The sequence below is a fragment of the Odocoileus virginianus genome, chromosome 8 (genome assembly GCF_023699985.2).
Source record: "Odocoileus virginianus isolate 20LAN1187 ecotype Illinois chromosome 8, Ovbor_1.2, whole genome shotgun sequence".
NCBI lineage: Eukaryota > Metazoa > Chordata > Mammalia > Artiodactyla > Cervidae > Odocoileus > Odocoileus virginianus.
Genome location: NC_069681.1, coordinates 38,493,668 through 38,516,660, shown reverse-complemented (window position 1 = coordinate 38,516,660; position 22,993 = coordinate 38,493,668). Strand labels below are relative to the sequence as shown.

Genomic DNA, 22,993 nt, shown 5'->3' with positions numbered 1-22,993 from the left:
GTCCACATAGTCAAAGTTATGGTTTTTCCAGTAGTCATGTACGGATGAGGGTTGGACCATAAAGATGACTGAGCACCGAAGAACTGATGCTTTTGAACTGTGGTGCTGGAGAAGACTCTTGAAAGTGCCTTGGACAGCAAAGAGATCAAACCAGTCAATCCTAAAGGAAATCTACCCTGAATATTCATTGGAAGGATTGATGCTGAAGCTGAAGCTCTAATACTTTGGCCACCTGATACAAAGAGCTGACTCACTGAAAAAGACCCTGATGCTGGGAAAGATTGAGGGCAGGAGAAGGAGGCAACAGAGGGTGAGATGGTTGGATGGCACCACTGACTCAGTGGACATAAATTTGAGCCTACTCTGGGAGAATGATAAACTCAGGCGACCAGAACTGAACCCACATGATTCATCTGTTTTATGGGTAATAACTGTTTATAGTAGAGAAAGCTAATGATAAAAAAAAATCGGCTTTGATGACAAGACATAAAAATAAAATATAATCACAACCAGAGTGATCTAACTTCACTAAAGAGCTACTAACAGCACATCCATCACTGTAAGAAAGTAAGAACAAAACAAATTAGATTTTTTGTAAAGCCCAGACACTCAAACTCATGCCAACTTCAGGTCACAGTGCCAATTTATCCTCATTTTAGACCTACTCATAAAGACATGAATAATTGAGCACCTACTGCGTGCCAAGTCTTTGTCTTGATGATGTAAATTATTTGCCCTTGGAAATTTAAAGACTCTTAGGAAAAGGAGACAGTGGGTATGATAAGAATCACAAATTTGAAAGGAAGAGGGCAGCTAGAGATAGGATTAAGCAGAAAGTGAAAAGGGAACAAGGATGAAAAGGCAGATCCAAAAGCCAAGCTCAGCAATCAAGAAAAGAAGCATCTATGGAGGAAAGAACACATTTTTAAACACAGAGAACTGAGTGAATCTGTGGCTACTCTTCTTGCCCAGGGAACAAGGATCTCTCAGCAATCTCCTCCCCTCCCGGATCAGAGAAGAGTCCTGTTCACACCCGGAATGTGCAGTCACTACCTCATTGTTCCAGTCAGAGTAGGAGATGCAATCTGTTTGTTGCTCCTGCTTTTAGACATTTTAATCACCCTTCAGTCATCACTGCACATCAAGAGCCTGTGCCACTGCTACTGCTGCCCATAAACCAGCAAGGATCTTATTATATTTGTAATGTGCTCTATATAAGAAGAGAGGGGACTATGTATGACATTTTGTAAAGATTGCCAGCTTTGGCACTGAGAGTTAAATGTCACCAAACTGGCACACAGTGACACCAAATAAGATATTGTGCATAAAGTTCACCTACAAATTAAAAAAAAATTGCTTTTCATCAAACCTTGATTCTTTTGATGCTGACAACGGTCTCTGACACCTTCTCGATGGCCATGGGGAAGTAGAGGGTGCCTGTAAACCTCACAGTCTCGAACAGCATCACCACCAGAAACACTTGGCTGGCTGTGATCCGGTTGTCAAGGACAACAGCGATGATGAAGGTGATAAAAATCATGATTTTGCTGGCAGCAAAAAAAATTGCCAAATTCATTCCTCTAAGGTAGGAACTTTTCAGAATCTTGGAAATTTCATTCCTGGAAAAGAGTAGGAAATAGGTTTTAAAAGGAACACCAACATCAACCCATGGATTCAGTGCCCTGTGTGAGTGGCCCCTTTCTAGGCAGTGGACACAGATTCAGATAAACTATCCCTCACGTCAGGGAGACACTACACAGGGCACACCCGGGGGTCTACCCTGACACCAGGACCACACACTGCATCACCACTTCACTCTTCCAACCAAAAGTGTCCTTTAATGTCACACTTTTAAACATTTTGGGTCAATCAGATTGGATTTGAATATTCAGTCAACAAGCATTTGTAATCACAAGTCGTGTGCCAGGTACCTTGAGAAGGTCTAAGACAAATCCCGTCCCCCCAGGAGCCCCTGAACTTGTTGGGGGAGAGAATATGCAATTCCCAAATTGTGAGACACCAAGACATTAGACACAGGCAGCCAGCACAGCCCCCGAGGGAGCACAGAGCAGAGACGTGTAACCCAGGGCAGTGGAGTCAGGGCAAGTCACAGACACATGGAACCCGAGATGAGCTGGAGTCAGTCAGGGCTGGCAGAGGCCAGAGAAGAAGGGAGATGGGAGTATATCCCCAGAAGAGGGAGGGGCCCCACAAAGGTGCACAGTGAGAGGTGACAGGGAGCAGCCAGAGAATTCCCAGCACCCTGGGCTCGAGTACGAACACTCATCAGATATTTAACTGAAAAACGAAAAAAATTCTATAGACATAAAGCAAGTAAAAACCCAGTATTTTCAAGGAATACTACTAAACAATAAAAGGAACCAGCTACTGATACATGAAACAACTTGGATGAGTCTCTAGGAAATTCCTCTTAGTGAATAAGATCAATCAAAAATGGTAACATTCCGTATGGTACTATTTAGATAACATTCTTTAAAAATGACAAAATTATAGAAATAGAGACCAGACTAGTGATTGACAGGGGTTAAGGATGTGGTAGGGACAGAAGGGAAGTAGGTGTGCTATAGAAGGGCAACATGTGTAATCCTGGTCCTGATGAAAATATTTTGTATCTTCCCTGTATAGTTGTGTTAACATCCTGTTGCAATATTGCACTATAGTGTTTCTAGAAATTACCACTGAGGGAAACTAAGCAGTGGATACATAGGAGGTCCCTGTACTATAAGCAACTGCATATGAATCGATGATTATCTAAAAATAAAAACAATTACAATTTTAAAAAACCCAATATTTCCATGGCTGTTTGGAATGAAAACTACTGATTCATAAAGTTGGGCCTGATCCAGTTATACCCAACCTTTATAATCTCCCCTTTGTACTATATTAACATAAATTACAGCTTTAGTTTAAATATCATCTCAAATACTAAAATTTTACAATTATTGCTTATAAGAAATATTATGAATTTCATTTCTGTATTAGTAAGAAGCGTATATATTATATATTATATAATATATATATAATATATATATTATTAATATATTATTAATATATTATTATATTATATATAATATATATATATTTATTTTTTCCCCTTTAAGAACATTGTAAATGAGAAAATTCCCTGGTGGTTAGGACTTCACACTTTCATTGCCTAGGGCCTGAGTTCAATCCCTGGAACTAAGATTCCACAAGGCATCTGGTGTGGCTATATATATATATACATATATATATGGTAAAAGGGAGAGCAGGTTAAAATTATGTTCCCCCTATTCTACTTAACCCCACTGCCACATATGGGAGTGGGGTATAGTTAAGTTTACATTAATGTGAAAACTTGGTAAGACTCCTAAATTCATTCAGTAAAAATAGGAAATAAAAAAGCACAAAATGTGACTTGATATAAATAAAAACTTACCTTCTCAATCTGGTAATAAGGTCTATCAATGACTTTTCCCAAGCATTCATTTTTATTGCTCTGATGCCAGTTGTGACTTCACTCATGGTCCTGATCCTGTCATCTGTGAGAGCTGCGGTCTTACTCCTAGGGGACAGACGTGAGAGATGAGCCTTAGTGACCACAGCCCAAGTTTCCTTTTCAGCAGCAGGGGGCACAAGCAGAGAACAGGGATCCAATGATTCCCTACAGCTCTTTTGAGCTGAAAACACAGACAAATGTACAATTGGAGAAATGAAAAAAAAAAAGAGAGAGATTTCAATTGGAAATTCAAACATTCAGCCAAATTCAACACATAACTTGGAAAACTTGTAGTAATGTGTAATAAAGTCCTGAAATGAAACAGATACAGACTGTTTGCTCAAGGAGGTCACAACTGGGCAAGGAAGGCAGAAGACCTTGGCTCTAACAGGAAGACAATGTCTGTGCTGTAATAAAATAGGATTATAATGCTGGGGGCAAATAAGATGGAACTGTTAATTCCACTGGGAAAGGAGAGCAAGAAAAGCTTCAGAGACCCGGTAACATTAGAATAGGGCTTCAGAGGATAAGGAACATCTCTCCACAGCAAAGAGAGCAAAGGAAATTCCAAGCATAGAAAAATACACATACAGGCACCAACAAACAACCCTCAATGTAGTTCAAACAACACAACATCTCCATCACCTGACTACCTAAACAATGACCCACCTCCAGCTCTCTGTGACCTGCTTCAGGTGTAACTCATTACCATTAGGCTCTTCATCACCAGCCACTTATCTATTACATATACTGCTGGGACTATGGGGCTTTATAAAGACATAATTAAGACATAATTGCCCTTGGGACACTGGATAATTAAAAACACTGAATTATAAACAAGACAAAAACATACACACCTGAAAATGGCTCTAACACAAACGTAACAAAAATATATGTAGGTAGAAAAGGTCCTGTATATTATATAAAAGTATTAGTAACTCTAATAATGTTTAAATAACTTTGACATCAGTGAATTCTGCTTAAAGACACTATTTATTCAGTTACAATGTTGGGAAAAGTTGGCAAATGTCACTTTTCCCCTTAAAGGTCAGCCTTCAGCTTGAGGCTGGAGCTTCTCCTGGCTAAATCTGAAGCATCTACAACACATGCAACGAAGAGACAAAAGAAGGCATTTTTTATTGTTGTTTTTGAATGAAAGCATCAAGCAGACTGTGGATGCTACCAGTTACACATCATCAATTTTTGAAATCAGTGTTTCTCTTACCGGAGTGATGAAAACAATTTCCCAAAGCAGCTTTGCACCAGCAGAAGAATAATGAGAACTGCCATCCCAACAAGACATGATATTCCTATTTCCATACAGAGTAGGGCCGTCACTGCAATAGCCTGTAGCGGCCCCACCCACAGGTAGTGCAAAAACGTCATTACCTTAAAAGAGAAAGACAAAGCCTTCTTAGGATGGTATGAAAACAAAACCAGTAAGGACCCATTATAGAAATAATATGCTTGGAAAGAATAGACAGGAACCTGAATGGGAATGATCTCAGTGGGTTTTAAATCTGCTGAAGCAGAAACTCAAGCATCTACCCCAGATGACGCTGCTCTGGGGCAGCATAGGGCTTGCTTCAGGGACATCCAGGGAGAACCAGACCAGCAGCCTTGAAGGAAAATGTTGATTTTGTTGACACCACATATGAGCTCAGGGCTTCCCCAAACTCTCTGTCTCAAAATTCATCCCCCATCTCTCCCTAGCATCCCAGGAAAGCCTACTTTATGGTACCTACCACATTCTCCAATAACTACTTGTGTATTTATCTTCCTGACAGGCTGTAGCTTCTCCAGAAAAGAAATAGTATTCATCCCTGAAAGTGGGTAGGGGGATCTTACTTCCTGTTTGATGAATGAATAATTTAAAGATAAGTGTCTAGTGCAATACAGATATGAGCAACAGCTGCAACACCCTGGGTTACATGATCTACTCATAAGCTATATGGATAAAAAGAGTGTGGTGAGATAGCAGAGAAGAGGTTGTGTCTGGCTGGGGACCACCCATTTGGCATCATTCCTCATAGGCTCCCTATGCAGAAGGCACTAAACAGGGTGGGGGGTGGGGAGTGGGAAACAATCCCTGACCACAGGCTTGCATCATGCAGAGGAGGAGGAAGACAGGTCAGGTTGCAACACCAACACCATGTGCCCAGAAGGTCCATGCCAGGAGGACCCCTAGGGACACAAATTAAGCTGGGGAAGAACACCGCTGCCTATTACTGAAGTATGCCATAGATTATATCAGAAAAAAAAAATTTTTTTTTCTCATCTATGGACAACACACATTATTACATCTAAGTTGCACACAGAGGAAATGAGAGTTGGATAAAGAGAACACTTGTTTTAGATACTCAACAAATCCTGTTGAAGAGCAAACACAGGTGTCTGGCATCAACCATAAGCTAAACCCAGTGAGAAGGACTGAAAGTGGAAGAGGATCCCTCAGGGGCAGCTCACCTGATCAAACCTTTTCACATCGTTGGACAGCAGGTTGACTATCTGACCTGTGGTGGTCTTCCTCATGGCCAAGTTACTCAGGCGAAGTGCCTGAAATGAGAAAAAGATACTGAGCTGGACTCCTGTGGTGATAACAAGTCACTTTTCAGTTCAGTTCAGTCGAGCAGTCGTGTCCGACTCTTCGTGACCCCATGAATTACAGCACGCCAGGCCTCCCTGTCCATCACAAACTCCCAGAGTCTACTCAAACTCATGCCCATCGAGTCAGTGATGCCATCCAGCCATCTCATCCTCTGTCAGCCCTTTCTCCTCCTGCCCCCAATCCCTCCCAGCATCAGGGTCTTTTCCAATGAGTCAACTCTTCCCATAAGGTGGCCAAAGTATTGGACATTCAGCTTCAGCATCAGTCCATCCAATGAAAACCCAGTCCTGATCTCCTTTAGGATGGACTGGTTGGATCTCCCTGCAGTCCAAGGGACTCGCAAGAGTCTTCTCCAACACCACAGTTCAAAAGCATCAATTTTTCGTCACTCAGCTTTCCTCACAGTCCAACTCTTACATCCATACATGACCACTGGAAAAACCATAGCCTTGACCAGACGGACCTTTGTTGGCAAAGTAATGTCTCTGCTTTTTAATATGCTGTCTAGCTTGGTCATAACTTTCCTTCCAAGGAGTAAGCGTCTTTTAATTTCATGGCTGCAATCACCATCTGCAGTGATTTTGGAGCCCCCCAAAAATAAAGTCTGACATTGTTTCCATTGTCTCCCCCTCTATTTCCCATGAAGTGACGGGACCAGATGCCATGATCATATTTTTTCTGAATGTTACTCTTTAAGTCAACTTTTTCACTCTCCTCTTTCACTATCATCAAGAGGCTTTTTAGTTCCTCTTCACTTTCTGCCATAAGGATGGTGTCGTCTGCATATATGAGGTTATTGATATTTCTCCCAGCAATTTTGATTCCAGCTTGTGCTTCTTCCAGCCCAGAGTTCTCATGATGTACTCTGCATATAAGTTAAATAAGCAGGGTGACAATATACAGCCTTGACGTACTCCTTTCCATATTTGGAACCAGTCTGTTGTTCCATGTCCAGTTCTAACTGTTGCTTTCTGACCTGCACACAGGTTTCTCAAGAGACAGGTCAGATGGTCTGGTAATCCCATCTATTTCAGAATTTTCCACAGTTTATTGTGATCCACACAGTCAAAGGCTTTGGCATAGCCAATAAAGCAGAAATAGATGTTTTTCTGGAACTCTCTTGCTTTTTTGATGATCCAGAAGATGTTGGCAATTTGAGCTCTGGTTCCTCTGCCTTTTCTGAAACCAACTTGAACATATGGAAGTTCACAGTTCATGTATTGCTGAAGCCTGGCTTGGAGAATTTTGAGCATTACTTTACTAGCATGTGAGATGAGTGCAATTGTGTGGCAGTTTGAGCATTCTTTGGCATTGCCTTTCTTTGGGATTGGAATGAAAACTGCCCTTTTCCAGTCCTGTGGCCACTGCTGAGTTTTCCAAATTTGCTGACATATTGAGTGCAGCACTTTCATAGTGTCATCTTTCAGGATTTGAAAGAGCTCAACTGGAATTCCATCACCTTCACTAGCTTTGTTCATAGTGATGCTTTCTCAGGCCCACTTGACTTCACATTCCAGGATGTCTTGCTTTAGGTGGGTGATCACACCATCATGATTATCTGGGTCATGACAATCTTTTTTGTTCAGTTCTTCTGTGTAGTCTTGCCACCTCTTCTTAATATCTTCTGCTTCTGTTAGATCCATACCATTTCTGTTCTTTATTGAGCCCATCTTTGCATGAAATATTCCCTTGGTATCTCTAATTATCTTGAAGTGATCTCTAGTCTTTCCCATTCTGTTGTTTTCCTCTATTTCTTTGCATTGATCACTGAGGAAGGCTTTTTTATTTCTCCTTGCTATTCTTTGGAACTCTGCATTCAGATGGGAATATCTTTCCTTTTCTCCTTTGCTTTCCTCTTGTCTTCTTTTCACAGCTATTTGTAAGCACAGCCGCGACAGACCGCCCAGAAGCTCAGACGAGAGGAGTGAGCTACCCCACAGCCTAAGGTCAGGGGAGGCGGCCAAGAGGAGCAACCCCACATCCAAGGAGCAGCTGCTGCAGGAGCACAGGAGGACTGAGAGGAGCTACTCCATGTTCAAGGTCAGGAGGGGTGGCCCTGAGGATATACCCCTCATTCAAAGTAAAGAGCAGCGGCTGCACTTTGCTGGAGCAGCCGTGAAGAGATACCCCACATCCAAGGTAAGAGAAACCCAGGTAAGATGGTAGGTGTTGCCAGAGGGCATCAGAAGGCAAACACACTGAAACCATAATCACAGAAAACTAGCCAATCTGATCACATGGGCCACAGCCTTGTCTAACTCAATGAAACTAAACCATACTGTGTGGGGCCACCCAAGATGGACGGGTCATGGTGGAGAGGTCTGACAGAATGTGGTCCAGTGGAGAAGGGAATGGCAAACCACTTCAGTATTCTTGCCTTGAGAACCCCATGAACAGTATGAAAAGGCAAAAAGATATGACACTGAAAGATGAACTCCCCAGGTTGGTAGGTGCCAAACATGCTCCTGGAGATCAGTGGAGAAATAACTCCATAAAAAATGAAGGGATGGAGCCAAAGCAAAAACAATACCCAGTTGTGGATGGGACTGGTGATAGAAGCAAGATCTGATGCTATAAAAGAGCAATATTGCATAGGAACCTGGAATGTTAGGTCCATGAATCAAGGCAAATTGGAAGTGGTCAAAGAGGAGATGGCAAGAGTGAATGTCGACCTTCTAGGAATCAGGAAACTAAGATGAACTGGAATGGGTGAATTTAACTCAGATGACCGTTATATCTACTACTGTGGGCAGGAATCCCTTAGAAGAAATGGCGTAGCCATCATGGTCAACAAAAGAGTCTGAAATGCAGTACTTGGATGCAATCTCAAAAATGACAGAAAGATCTCTGTTCATTTCCAAGGCAAACCTCAATATCACAGTAATCCAAGTCTATGCCCTAACCAGTAATGCTGAAGAAACCAAAGTTGTACAGTTCTATGAAGACCTAAAAGACCTTTTAGAACACTCCCAAAGGATGTCTTTTTCACTACAGAGGACTGGAATGCAAAGGCAGGAAGTCAGGAAACACCTGGTGTAACAGGCAAATTTGGCCTTGGAGTACAGAATGACACAGGGCAAAGGCTAAGAGAGTTTTGCCAAGAGAACATACTGGTCATAGCAAACACACTCTTCCAACAACACAAGAGAAGATTCTACACATGGACATCACCAGATGGTCAACACTGAAATCAGACTGATTATATTCTTTGCAGCCAAAGATGGAGAAGCTCTGTGCAGTCAGCAAAAACAAGACCGCGAGCTGACTGTGGCTCAGATCATGAACTCCTTATTGCCAAATTCAGACTTAAATTGAAGAAAGTAGGGAAAACCATTAGACCATTCAGGTATGACTTAAATCAAATCCCTTATGATTATACAGTGGAAGTGAGAAATATATTTAAGGGACTAGATCTGATAGACAGAGTGCCTGATGAACTATGGACGGAGGTTTGTGACATTATACAGGAGACAGGGATTAAGACCATCCGCATGGAAAAGAAATGCCAAAAAAAAAAAAAAAAGAATAAAATACTTAGGGATAAATTTACCTAAGGAAACAAAAGATGTATATATAGAAAAATATAACACACCAATGAAAAATCAAAGAGGACACAAATAGATGGAGAAATACACCATGTCCATGAATTGGAAGAATCAGTATATTGAAAATGAGTATATTACCCAAAGCAATCTACAGATTCAATGCAATCCCTATCAAGCTACCAATGGTATTTTTCACGGAACTAAAACAAAGAATTTCACAATTTGTATGGAAACACAAAAAACCTCAAATAGACAAAGCAATAATGAGAAAGAAGAATGGAACTGGAGGAATCAACCTTTCTGACTTCAGACTATACTACAAAGCTACAGTCATCAAGACAGTATGGTACTGGCACAGAAAACAGAAATATATAGCAATGGAACAAAATAGAAAGCCTAGAGATAAATCCACACATCTACAGACACCTTATCTTTGACAAAGGATGCAAAATATACAGTAGAGAAAAGACAATCTTTTTAACAAGTAGTGCTGGGAAAACTGGTCAACCATGTGTAAAATAATAAAACTAGAACACTATCTAACACCATACACAAAAATAAACTCTAAATGGATTAAAGATCTAAATGTAAGGTCAGAAACTATAAAACTCTTAAAAGAACAATTATGCAAAGCACTCTGACATAAATCACAGCAAGATCCTCTATGAACCACCTTGCAGAATACTGAAAATAAATAAATGGAACCGAATTAAACTTAAAACCTTTTGCACAATGAAGGAAACTATAAGCAAAGTGAAAAGGCAGCCATCCAAATGGGAGAAAATAATAGCATATGAAACAACTGACAAAGAATCAATCTCCAAAATATACAATCAGCTCATGCAGCTCAATACCAGAAAAAATGAACAACTCAATCAGAAAGTGGGCCAAAGAACTAAACAGGGATTTCTCCAAAGAAGACATACAGATGTCTAATTAACACTTGAAAAGGAAACATGCTCAACATCATTCATTATTAGAGAAATACAAATCAAAACCACAGTGAGTTGTACAGATTCCTTAAAAAATTGGAAATAGAACTGTCATACAACCCAGCAATCCCACTGCTGGGCATACACACCGAGGAAACCAGAATTGCAAGAGTGCCCAGTGTTTACTGCAGCATTGTTTACAATAGCTAGGACATGGAAACAACCTAGATGTCCATCAGCAGACGAATTGATAAGAAAGCCGTGGTACATATGCACAACGGGATATTATTCAGCTATAAAAAGGAATGCATTTGAGTCAGTTCTAATGAAGTGGATGAAATTTGAGCCTATTATACAGTGAAGTAAGTTGGAAAGAGAAATGCCACTACAGCATATTAACACACATATGTGGAATTTAGAAAGATGGTAATGATGATCCTATATGCAAGACAGCAAAAGGGACACAGATGTAAAAAGCAGACTTTTGGACTATGTGGGAGAAGGCGAGAGTAGGATGATTTGAGAGAATAGCACTGAAACATGTATATTACCATATGTAAAATAGATGACAAACATTGTATGATTCAACTTATATGAGGCATCTAGAATAGTCAAACTCATAGCAAGAAGTAGAATGGTGATGGCTGTGAGGGGGAGTAGTCTGGGGAGTTAGTGTTTAATGGTTACAGAAGTTCACTTGGGAAGATGAAAAGTTCTGCAGATGAATAGTGGTGATGTTTCCACAACCAGGTGAATGTACCTAATGTCAATAAATGGTGCACTTAAAATAAGTTAAATGGTAAATTTTATGTTGTATATATTTTATCATAGTTTTTAAAAATCAATGCTCAAAAGTAATTTTACTGAAGCTGTAGAAATATAAATAAATGACATATGATCCCTCCCACAAGATCAAAATTCAGCTGAAAAGAGCATGAAATACTGAATGGGCCATTTTAGGAGCAGCAGATGTGCAGCCTTAGAGATTTCCTTGAGACGTGCCTAAGCCGAGAATCCATGGTGTAGATAAACTACAACTATGAGCTGAGCAGCCATTCCATTTTTAATACCTTAATCTGATTCCTCTTCAGGATCAGGAGATGGGGCCTGAGCATGAACCACAAACATTCAGAGGGGCCTTTCAGAGCCACTTGGCAGCACAAGCTTGGCCCTAAGGAATCAGCCCACCTGTAACCTGCAAAGAAGAAGTGTCTTATTTCTGTACCCCAGCAGGACTCTAGACGCAAGGCTATGCATGAAGAAATTTGTCTTTCCCATGTTTCTGGAACTACTTCAGGTTATGTCCATAGTTTAATCCCAATAATTATTGATTTGATACAGGGACAATCTTTTCAAGAATAATCAAGCTGGCAAATAAACACCTTGAGAGATATGTATATTCACACACGCATATGTGCCAAGTCAGATTGGATTTTCCAAAAGCAACTTTCCAAAGTGTCAGTGGGAAGAGGAAGAAAAACAGGTGAACAATGGAACACCTGTGCCGCAAAGAGCCAGCTCTGACTGAACCATTACCTCAAGCCTAACTTAAGGTTTTCACTGTGCTGTGTTGGTGAAATTTCCTCTTTGTGGGCACTAAGCATGATCCAGAAAGATAAACATCTAGCTAATTTATGAGGAAATCTGGGTATTTGTCTCCTAATATTTGATACAACAGAATAAAAAAAGATGATGATGAATGACAAACCAGACCTCTGACTAGAGTGTACAGTCACTGTTCCCCTTTCCACATTACCCAGGAGGAAACTGGCTTAGATGCTGTATCTAAACACAGACAGTGAGATTCCAGGGCTCTGAGTTCACTTAGCCCTGAGGTTAACAACACTTTGCTCAAGGGAAGATGAGGAGAAGTAATCCTACATTTCGCCAGGACAAGTACTCCCAAGAAACAGAAGCTCTAGGTAAGGAGCAACCAAGTAAAAGTGGTGATAATTTCAATTTAAATGTTTTGTTTTTAGCTTTCAATGAGGACTTTTTAAATAAAAACTATATATATTTATGGTGTAAAACATGATGTTTTGATATAAATATACATTAGGAAATGATTACTGTAATATAACCAATTAACATATCCATTACCACAGTTTTTTTGTGTGGAACAAAAACACTTAAAGATCTAATTTCAAGAACACGACACCATCAAATAAGGATTTTTTTTTAAAGCAAATAGCCCAGGGCAAAGAGGTATCCAGGATCAAGTTTACAAAGGGCCCTTCAATTACTGACACAGTGTATTTGTGTCAATTCCTTTGTAAAGACATCTGAAATCCTTACTCCTTTTGTATCATTTAAGATCAGAGTAAACTGTGGAATAATGTTAATGGTATTTCGCAATATAAAGTCACTGAACACATCAGCATAGGTCTTATTAGAAGTGCTATAATGCAGGAAAGGCCCTGGTGGTTCAGTGGTTAGGCCTCAGTGTTTTTTACTGCCTTGGGCCTGTGCTCAGTCCCTGGTTGGTGAACAGATCCCACACTCCATTCAGTGCAGCAAAAAAACCCCAAAAACAAAAAACCTATAATCTTTATTAAAGAAAAAAGGAAATATTTGTTTTAAGAAAATAACTTGAATGAACAGCAACAAATGCTCTCCAAAATTACTAAAACCAATGGAAAATTTCAAGCTTTGTCATGAATATCCAACTATTTTCTTTAATATCATTAAAAGCAATCTTAACTGTAGAATACAATGAATCTGTTTTTGACATAGATTCCATTTATATATATATATATATATATATATATATATATATATATATAAAGTGAAAGTGTTAGTCACTGAGTCATGTCTAACTCTTTGTGACCCCATGGGCTGTAGCCCACCAAACTCCTCTATCCATGAGATTTTCCAGGTAAGAATACTGAAGTGGGTTGCCATTTACTTCTCCAGGGGATTGTCCTAACTCAGCGATTGAACCCGGGTCTGCTGCATTGTGGGCAGACTCTTTACCATTTGAGCCACCAGGGGAGCCCATACATATTTTTAGTTGAAACAATTATATTGAATATGATTAAATGGGTAATTCAAAAATACAATCATAAACTTTCTCAAATACATTCTTGTTTCCTAGATTTAATGTTATAGATCTAATCACTAAAACTCATTTTTAAACATAAATTTGATATAAATGAAGGTTTTAATGATCAACAATAACAAAATTTCCATAAATACCACTGCAATTTAGGCAGGGAAATCATTGAAAAATCAACTAGATACTTTTCATACTTATTTTTTTTATTAGATTTCATTATAAATTTAGTGGGTATTATGTAACAGCCTATAGATAAAATTTATCAAAGGTAGCCTTGACTTGCTCTCAAAAACTTTTTGTTATATATTGGTAAAGTTTGCTTAAATGACAACAAACTTGACTTGATGCAAATATCAAGCTTCTCTAGTAAAACATCAATGATGCCAGTTACAAAACACTTCTGATGCTTCAGAGGAGGTACACAGTGTGGTACCAAGTGACACTTACCTTGCGGTAGATCATATGGGACATGGCCACTCTAAGCCTCATCCCCTCACGCTGAAAATAATCGAAGCACAAGTGGTGCAGAATGGCCCACAGGAGCACACAGGCGCTCAGCACTGCAGCACAGATGTAGGCTTCATACAAAGCATCAGAAACTTTGGGGTCTTCAAAGTAACTAATCATTCTCCCCAAAAGAAAGGGCAGAACTACTCTGGTGCATTCCTGAAAGAAAATAGTCTCCATTAGAAATTCAAGTCATACCCATTTTTCTTAACACAAGCTTAACTTTGATTTTTGCTTGTTAAAAAGCATTTTAACAAAATGCTACATCCATGGCTCATCTAAAAGAAAAATATACAAATCCACTATCTTCTATAAGACAAGCAGTTTTAACCTTAGGCAAGAATTTTATGTTCAAAGACAATAAAGTCTTAGCACACTGTGCTTAGTACACTGTGGATACTCAATAAATATCACAATTAGTGCTTTAGAATGCATTTGGCAAGATGCCAAGTGACTCTTTGCCTAAGATGAATAAAGAAAAAGGTGGCAGAGAAGGGTAAGAAATTTGTTTCCCTATGAACAAGCCCTGCTCACAGCCGGCCCTTGTCCCCGTTCTCTCATCATCCCAGCCCAATAGAAAATCAAGATGGTTTATGTACAGGAAGTGGGCTCTTGCCATCACCTTCTGCTTTAAGAGCCTTTTTGAACTGAGACATTGGCACAAAGTCTTCCTTGTGAAAGTTGCTCAGTCGTATCCAACTCTTTGTGACCTCATCCATGGACCATACAGTCCATGGAATTCTCCAGGCCAGAATACTGGAGCATGTAGCCTTTCCCTTCTCTATGGGATCTTCCCAACCTAGGGATCGAACCCAGGTCTTCCACATTGCAGGCAGATTCTTTACCAGCTGAGCCACAAGGGAAGCCCAAGAATACTGGAGTGGGTAGCCTATCCCTTCTCCAGAGGATCTTCCCGATCCAGGAATCAGTCCAGGGTCTCCTGCATTGCAGGTGGATTCTTTACCAACTGAGCTATATGGGAAGCCCAAGACATTGGCACAGACACGTTCAATCTTTTTCACCCTAAATTATACCTGCCCAGAGATTAAGAGAATGGAGCCCAGCTTCAGTTGGAGCATCACAAGGAAACCAGGCTGGGGAGCTTCCCAGGCTCTCAGCCTCCAGGGAACACTGTGTTAATATGTCTCTACCCTCTAGAAGATGGGATGTTCCTTGGAGTCAAAAATTAAACATGGCAGAAGTCAAGCTTTAAAAAAAAAAAAAAAAAAAGATGTCATCCATGGTTATCCATCTAACAAACACTGCAGGAGCTGCTTTGGAAGAAATATTAAAAATCATCTCTTTCCCAAGGCAAAAGTCAAATCTTAAACCAGTGAGTTGGGAGGCATTGAGGCTTAACTCCTGAGTGAGACTTAGGGAAAGCAATTTTCTTTCCCAAAACTAAAGAAACACTTGCCCATCCTGCCAAACAGCCACTCCATCCCACACCTACCTCCTCCCTCTAGTCAGCCCCCTAAATGTTCCCTTCTCCCCTATTAAGGAAAACTAAGCACTCAACATGAATCCAAGTCACCAAAAGTAAACACTTCCACCCTCAACATCATTTCTTCCACAGACTTCTCAAAAGACAAAATGCCAAAAGTTTGGAAATCTTTCAAGAACTTGACTTTCAAAAAAGATTTTACTTTTAAGCAATACTTTTTTTTTTTTTAATTAATGCAGAAAGCCACGGTGGCTCATGTACAGGAGACAAAGCTGGGCCATTTCTAACAGTCAGGAGAATAGGACATAACCCCCGCCACTCCTCACCTCTCAGGGGAAGGGACTGGGCAAACTCACACTGGCTCTTTGAGGTCACCCCACTTATACACCAGCAGATGGAAGACTTATCTCTAAGAGGGAGGCCCTGATGACCTGGGGAGGTCTGTGGGTCCCCATGGAGGTGAATGCAGAGGGTAGGCATGCTGGATACTTGGCTGTTCCATTTTAATTATTGTTGGTTTTTCAGGAGCTTCACATCAACATCATCCTGCCATTTTTTTTTTCCTGAACATCATAATTCATTCTCTCAGAGGACAGATTTTTATACTTCAAAATCCTAACCCCAAAAGTTTCACCTTGGACTGACATTGCCTGCCTCTTCCTTCTGGTGCTGCCAGGAGTGCCTGTGCTGTGGGTGGTCACAGCACATGGCTTGGGAATCATGGATGATCTACAAGGTGTTCTGTGTACCAGAGGAATTAAAAGAGGGCTGGAGGTCATAAAGAAAATGTAGTTGCATTTTAGAGCTTCCCAGGAGGACCCAGTGACAAAGAACTCGCCTGCCAATGCAGGAGAAGTAAGAGTTGCTGGTTCAATTCCTGGGTCAGGAAGATCCCCTGGAGGAGGGCATGGCAACCCACTCTGGTATTCTTGCCTGGAGAATCCCATGGCCAGAGGAGCCTGGTGGGCTAAGGTCCATAGGGTCTCAAAGAGTCAGACACAACTAAAGTGACTTAGCAGGCAGCACATTTGCATTTTAGAGAATCCTGTGCTGCGTTTAGATCTTCTACCATCTCAAATATAATGACCAACAAGCAGCATAGACAGAAGATCACAAAATGAGACATTGCTTCATAAAATCAGTTACTTAACTAACATTCATTCCATCCAACTTAGTAACTAGCTTTAATCATCCCAAAGTCAAAACAGCACCTGAAAAAGATCTTTAAAATGTAAAAAAAAAAAAAAAAGTTAAATCATTACTAGCTTTGTCATGAGAAATCATTTCTTTGTAACTTCTCTGAACAGTAGATTGTCAACAGCCAAGATTAGGCAAACAGGAGTATTTGTGTTGTATTTCAGGCTTCTTTTGGTGGACAGGAAAAAAAAAAATCAAGGTTCACTTCTCCTTGACTTTTAATGGCCCTCAACTGCTGGAATGTCACTGCATTAGAATGAAAAGTTCTGCCAGTTATAACCCTAATACCACAAAGTTAGAAGGAGTTTCATATGCCAGTCAGCATCCTTACCTGGGGAATCAAAGCCACTGCCTAGTTTTACACTGTAAACCACCAAGACATTGGCTTGAACAGCATGAACAAGCAAGCTCCCTCCTGGGAGAAAGTCCAGTCCTGGCACTTCACAGCTGATTTATCTGCTGTCCCCCCAGGGACTGTCTGGCCCTTCCCAACTCTCACCCTAAGACCTAGGTCTGGGGTACACTCTGTGTGTGGGGAAGTGTATTTGGAAATACACCCTAGTAACTGACCTGGGGTTCTCATTCTCACTCAGCAAATGCACCTCCAGAATCACAGACATACTGGGTCTCAGCAAGCAACCAGGAGCACTTAGTAACAACATAGAGGACTCAGCCTCTGCCCAGATCATCAGTCCCAACATAGTCACCATCCAAGACCCAAAATCTTCTCACTGGTTCATATCAGGGAGCCCATCTGGAGCAATGTCTTAAGAGTATGGATGGATTTATAGTTAGCTCACCAGGGCAGCCATAAACTCATCCACTGGGAATAGTAATGAGTGCAAGGTGGCTTCCTAAAGGGCTCCTGGCCCATCTGAACTCAACATGACACTGCTGCTAGTGTCAAAGTCCTAGTCGCTTCCAGTATTGGGGGGGTGGGGGGTGGGGTGGGGGCGATGGTGGTCCAACCTGGACATCCTCATTTATGATCCCTAATCTGATATCCTATTCCAGGGAGTTCTTAGTATCCCATTTCTTATCCTTAGGCCAAGTTCAGGACACATGTGTCTGAGATCATGAAGACAAAGCTCTCAAGAGGAGCCTTCCTGATCATGGACAGACTTTTCAGTCATTGAGATGATCAGGCTCATAAGTCAGAGTGTCTGAGAGGGAACCTCAGTCTGTCCTTGACTCTTCATATGACCACAGACACACTATGTGACTATTTGAACACAGCGTCCTCTCTTCTAAAATGGAAGTAACATAATATCTATGACTTAATTGAATTAGCCAGAGGATTTGGTGATATGACATGCAAAGTGCTTATAGCATTTTTTTTTTAATATGTGTATTTTTATTTTTATTTTTTTTTCCATTTATTTTTATTAGTTGGAGGCTAATTACTTTACATCATTACAGTAGTTTTTGTCATACATTGAAATGAATTAGCCATGGATTTACATGTATTCCCCATCCCAGTCCCCCCTCCCACCTCCCTCTCCACCCGATCCCTCTGGGTCTTCCCAGTGCACCAGCCCTGAGCACTTGTCTCATGCACCCAACCTGGGCTGGTGATCTGTTTCACCCTAGATAATACACATGTTTCAATGCTGTTCTCTTGAAACATCCCACCCTCGCCTTCTCCCAGAGTCCACAAGTCTGTTCTATACATCTGAGTCTCTTTTTCTGTTTTGCATATAGGGTTATCGTTACCATCTTTCTAAATTCCATATATATGCGTTAGTATACTGTATTGGTCTTTATCTTTCTGGCTTACTTTGCTCTGTATAATGGGCTCCAGTTTCATCCATCTCATTAGAACTGATTCAAATGAATTCTTTTTAATGGCTGAGTAATATTCCATGGTGTATATGTACCACAGCTTCCTCATCCATTCGTCTGCTGATGGGCATCTGGGTTGCTTCCATGTCCTGGCTATTATAAACAGTGCTGCGATGAACATTGGGGTGCACGTGTCTCTTTCAGATCTGGTTTCCTTGGTGTATATGCCCAGAAGTGGGATTGCTGGGTCATATGGCAGTTCTATTTCCAGCTTTTTAAGAAATCTCCACACTGTTTTCTATAGTGGGTGTACTAATTTGCATTCCCACCAACAGTGTAAGAGGGTTCCCTTTTCTCCACACCCTCTCCAGCATTTATTGCTTGTAGACTTTTGGATAGCAGCCATCCTGACTGGCGGCTTATAGCATTTTTGATACATAATATTTTTGGAGTACTTACTATTGTACTGCCACACTATTAAGTACACTGTTAATAGTACTGCTGCCCCTGCCACCACCACTACTACTGAGTATGAGCCTCTGTTACTGCCACTAGTACTGCTAGTACTACAGAGAACGAGCCCTGCAACTGCCAGGTCCTCGACTCCCCACTTCTCTGCCATGACCACCCAACAACCAGCCTCCTGAAAGAGGGGCCAGGGCTCTACCAGTTGCACCTTATGCAGCCCCAGGCCTGGCCTTCCTGGATCCCCAGCAGGAAGCATGACTGGGGCTGGAAGACTATGAAATCAACACTTCACCCTGCCGCAAGGCACTGCAATATCTGGGTGGTCAGAGCCCTCTTAAAGGTAGCACTCTCCCCCATATACCTTTCCCCAGCCTCTGGCACAATGGCTAATCCACCCATGTCATTAATGAGAATTCAACCTGCCAGGACCATCCAGTCACCAGTGAATTGACAGATTCTCTGGTTTCTCCAGTTGTGTGGGGTATACTTCACCTACCCAGCTGCCTGCATGCCCTTCAGAAGAACACAACCTTTAAATAAGAGCCACACCTTCCACCTGTAGACCACCAGGGCCATCACCTCACCCCCAATACAATGGACTGATGACAACTCACCACATTTTCCACCTAAAATACCCCTCTCTCAGCAACTGTATCTTCCATCCCTCCTGCTCTCACACACTCACGGGCCACCCGTGTCCCTAAGGCAGCACTAAGGGACCACAGAGAGCACAAGCCACCCAGGGGGGTCTGCAGCAGGCCTCCAGCAGGCTCAGCCAGAACAGGGAGGCTGATGGCACTGTGTCCCCAGGTGAACTGTCTCACTGGGGGGTCTTGACCCAGAATCTTCAGGGTCATGGAGGTCACTGACCTCATGGCTTTCTACTCTGGTTTTCCCTGCACACCCCCTTCTCCACCCTCTGCTAATCCCAGCTACCAAGACTCGCCCTTCAACCAGAAAACCATCCCCACAGCCAGGACAGAAACTAGCATGGAGGGTGAATGAATTCATGGTGAAGCTGGAGCTCCTCCACATGGGGGTTTTGGCTCACAGTGCCAACCCTTGGGGAAGGGGGAAGCCCAGGAAAGGATGTGCTCTTGGGAGTTCTAGGCAGCTCCAGCCCAGATGCAGGGTCCTGGGTTCTGTTCCCCTGGAAGGGGAGAGGCAACGATCCCATCTAAGGAAATCATTTATCACATGCGACCTGGTCAAGTTAATTATTACTTGCTGAGTACCTATAATGAACTCCTTATTTCAAGAATTCAGGCTTAAATTGAAGAAAGATGGGAAAACCACTAGACCGTTCAGGTACAACCTAAATTAAATCCCTTAAAATTATACAGTAGAAGTAACAAATAGATTCAGGGGATTAGATCTGATAGACAAAGTGCCTGAAGAAATATGGACAGAGGTTCGTGACATTATACAGGAGGCAGGGATCAAGACCGTCCCCAAGAAAAAGAAATGCAAAAAGGCAAAATGGTTGTCTGAAGAGGCCTTACAAAATAGCTGAGAAAAGAAGAGAAGCTGAAATCAAAGGAGAAAAGGAAAGATAAAACCATCTGAATGCAGAGTTCCAAAGAATAGCAAGGAGAGATAAGAAAGCCTTCCTTATCGATCAATGCAAAGAAATAGAGGAAAACAACAGAATGGCAAAGACTAAAGATTTCTTCAAGAAAATTAGAGATACCAAGGGACTCTTTCATACAAAGATGGGCACAACAAAGTACAGAAACCATATGGACCTAAGAGAAGCAGAAGATATTAAGAAGAGGTGGAAAGAATACACAGAAGAACTATACAAATAGTTCATCGTGAGCCAAATAGTCATGATGGTGTGATCACTCACCTACAGCCAGACATCCTGGAGTGCAAAGTAAAGTGAGCCTTAGGAAGCATCACCATGAACAAAGCTAGTGGAAGTGATGGAATTCCAGTTGAGCTATTCCAAGTCCTAAGTGATGATTCTGTGAAAGTGTTGCACTCAATGTGCCAGCAAATTTTGAAAACTCAGCAGGGGCCATGGGACTGGAAAAGGTCAGCTTTCATTCCAATCCCAAAAAAGGCAATGCCAAAGAATGTTCAAACTACCATACAACTGCATTCATCTTGCACACTAGCAAAGAAATGCTCAAAATTCTCCAACTGTGGCTTCAACAGTATGTGAATGGAGAATTTCCAGAAGTTCAAGCTAGACTTAGAAAAGGCAGAGGAACCAGAGATCAAATTGCCAACATCCATCAGATCATAGAAAAAGCAAGAGAATTCCAGAAAAACATCTACTTCTGCCTTATTGACTAATTCAAAGGCTTTGACTGTGTGAATTACAGAAAATTGTGGAAAATTCTTAAAGACATGGGACTACACCAGACCACCTTATCTGCCTCCTGAGAAATCAATATGTAGGTTAGGAAACAATCATTAGAACCAGACATGGAACAACAAAGTGGTTCCAAATTGGTAAAGGACTTACGCAAGGCTGTATATTGTCACCCTGCTGATTTAATTTATATGCAGAATACATCATGCAAAATGCCTGGCTGGATGAAGCACAAGCTGGAATCAAGATTGCCAGGAGAAATATAAATAATCTCAGATATCCAGATGACACCACCCTTATGGCAGAAAGTGAAGAGGAACTGAAGAACCTCTTGAAAATGAAAGAGGAGAGTGAAAAAGCTGGCTCAAAACTCAACATTCAAAAAATGAAAATCATTGCATCTGGTCCCATCACTTCATGTCAAATAGATGGGGAAACAATAGAAACAGTGAGAGATTTTATTTTCTGGGGCTCCAACATCACTGCAGATGGTGACTGCAGCCATGAAATTAAAAGACACTTGCTCTTTGGAAGAAAAACTACAAACCACTTAAATAGCATATTAAAAAACAGAGACATTGTCAACAAACATTCGACTAGTCAAAGCTATGGTTTTTCCAGTAGTCACGTATGGATGTGAGAGATGGACCATAAAAAAGGCTGATCACCAAATAATTGATACTTTTGAAATATGATATTGAAGAAAACTCTTGAGAGTCCCTTGGACTGCAAGGAGACAACAAGTCAATCCTAAAGGACTCAATCCTGAATATTCACTGGAAGGACTGAAGCTGAAGCTCCAATACTTTGGCCACCTGATTCGATGAACTGACTCATTAGAAAAGACCATGATGCTGGGAAAGATTGAAGGTAGAAGAAGGGGATGCCAGAGGGTGAGATGGTTGGATGGCATCACCTACTTGATGGACATGAGTTTGAGAAAGCTCCAGGAGTTGCTGACGGACAGGGAAGCCTGACATGTTGCAGTCTCAAAGAGTTAGACATGCCTGAGCAACTGCACTGAACTGAGCACCTGTAAAATGTCTTATGTTACTGGGGCTTTGCCCCAAGTTTACTTCCTCCAAACCACATATTCCTTGAGGTTTTAGGATATTCTTTTGATCAAGGATTAATTTTAGCATTTATATCATTTACTGAGCACCAACAATGTCCTAACATGGTCTAAAATGTCTTTGCTTTTCAGTCCTTCCTCCCATGACACTATGTGTTAATTGGTTAAAAGACAAATGGTAATCTCCAGAGGACCAATTCCCTAGATAAACACCTGTTTATGCTGAAGATAAATACAATCACTAGGCTACAGGATGTTAAACCACTGGTCTCTCTCACCAGTCACATCCATTTCAGTACTGGCCCACGTACAATGAAAGCAATGCACTGTATGTAAAAGCTTTTACCTCAGAAAATACAAAAATTGCAGATAACAAATAGGATTTCCAGTAACACTTTATGATTGCTTTCTTTAAAGAAGGCTTCTGTCCACTTGTCTCAGCTCTGTCAACTTCTTGCTTCCAGTACCTGCCATGAGAAAAATCACAGTAAAGAACAGTCCTGCCGTAGGGAAAATGGGGGAGGGGCAGAGTGGAAGATAAGCCTTCACTACAGGGCGCTCTGT

The 22,993-nt window shown here is 41.2% G+C and overlaps 1 protein-coding gene across 1 annotated transcript in view; it reads right to left on the bottom strand.

Moving 5' to 3' along the window:
* LOC110127202 (ATP-binding cassette sub-family C member 4-like) overlaps positions 1–22,993 on the bottom strand; it is a 107,697-nt gene that overhangs the window by 75,628 nt on the left and 9,076 nt on the right. The window contains exons 4-9 of the mRNA XM_070471120.1: positions 22,776–22,896; positions 14,087–14,305; positions 5,966–6,055; positions 4,725–4,888; positions 3,440–3,565; positions 1,370–1,619 (exon numbers count right to left, since the gene is read on the bottom strand). Of these exons, the coding sequence (XP_070327221.1) occupies positions 1,370–1,619; positions 3,440–3,565; positions 4,725–4,888; positions 5,966–6,055; positions 14,087–14,305; positions 22,776–22,896 (970 nt within the window). The remainder of the gene's footprint in view (positions 1–1,369; positions 1,620–3,439; positions 3,566–4,724; positions 4,889–5,965; positions 6,056–14,086; positions 14,306–22,775; positions 22,897–22,993) is intronic.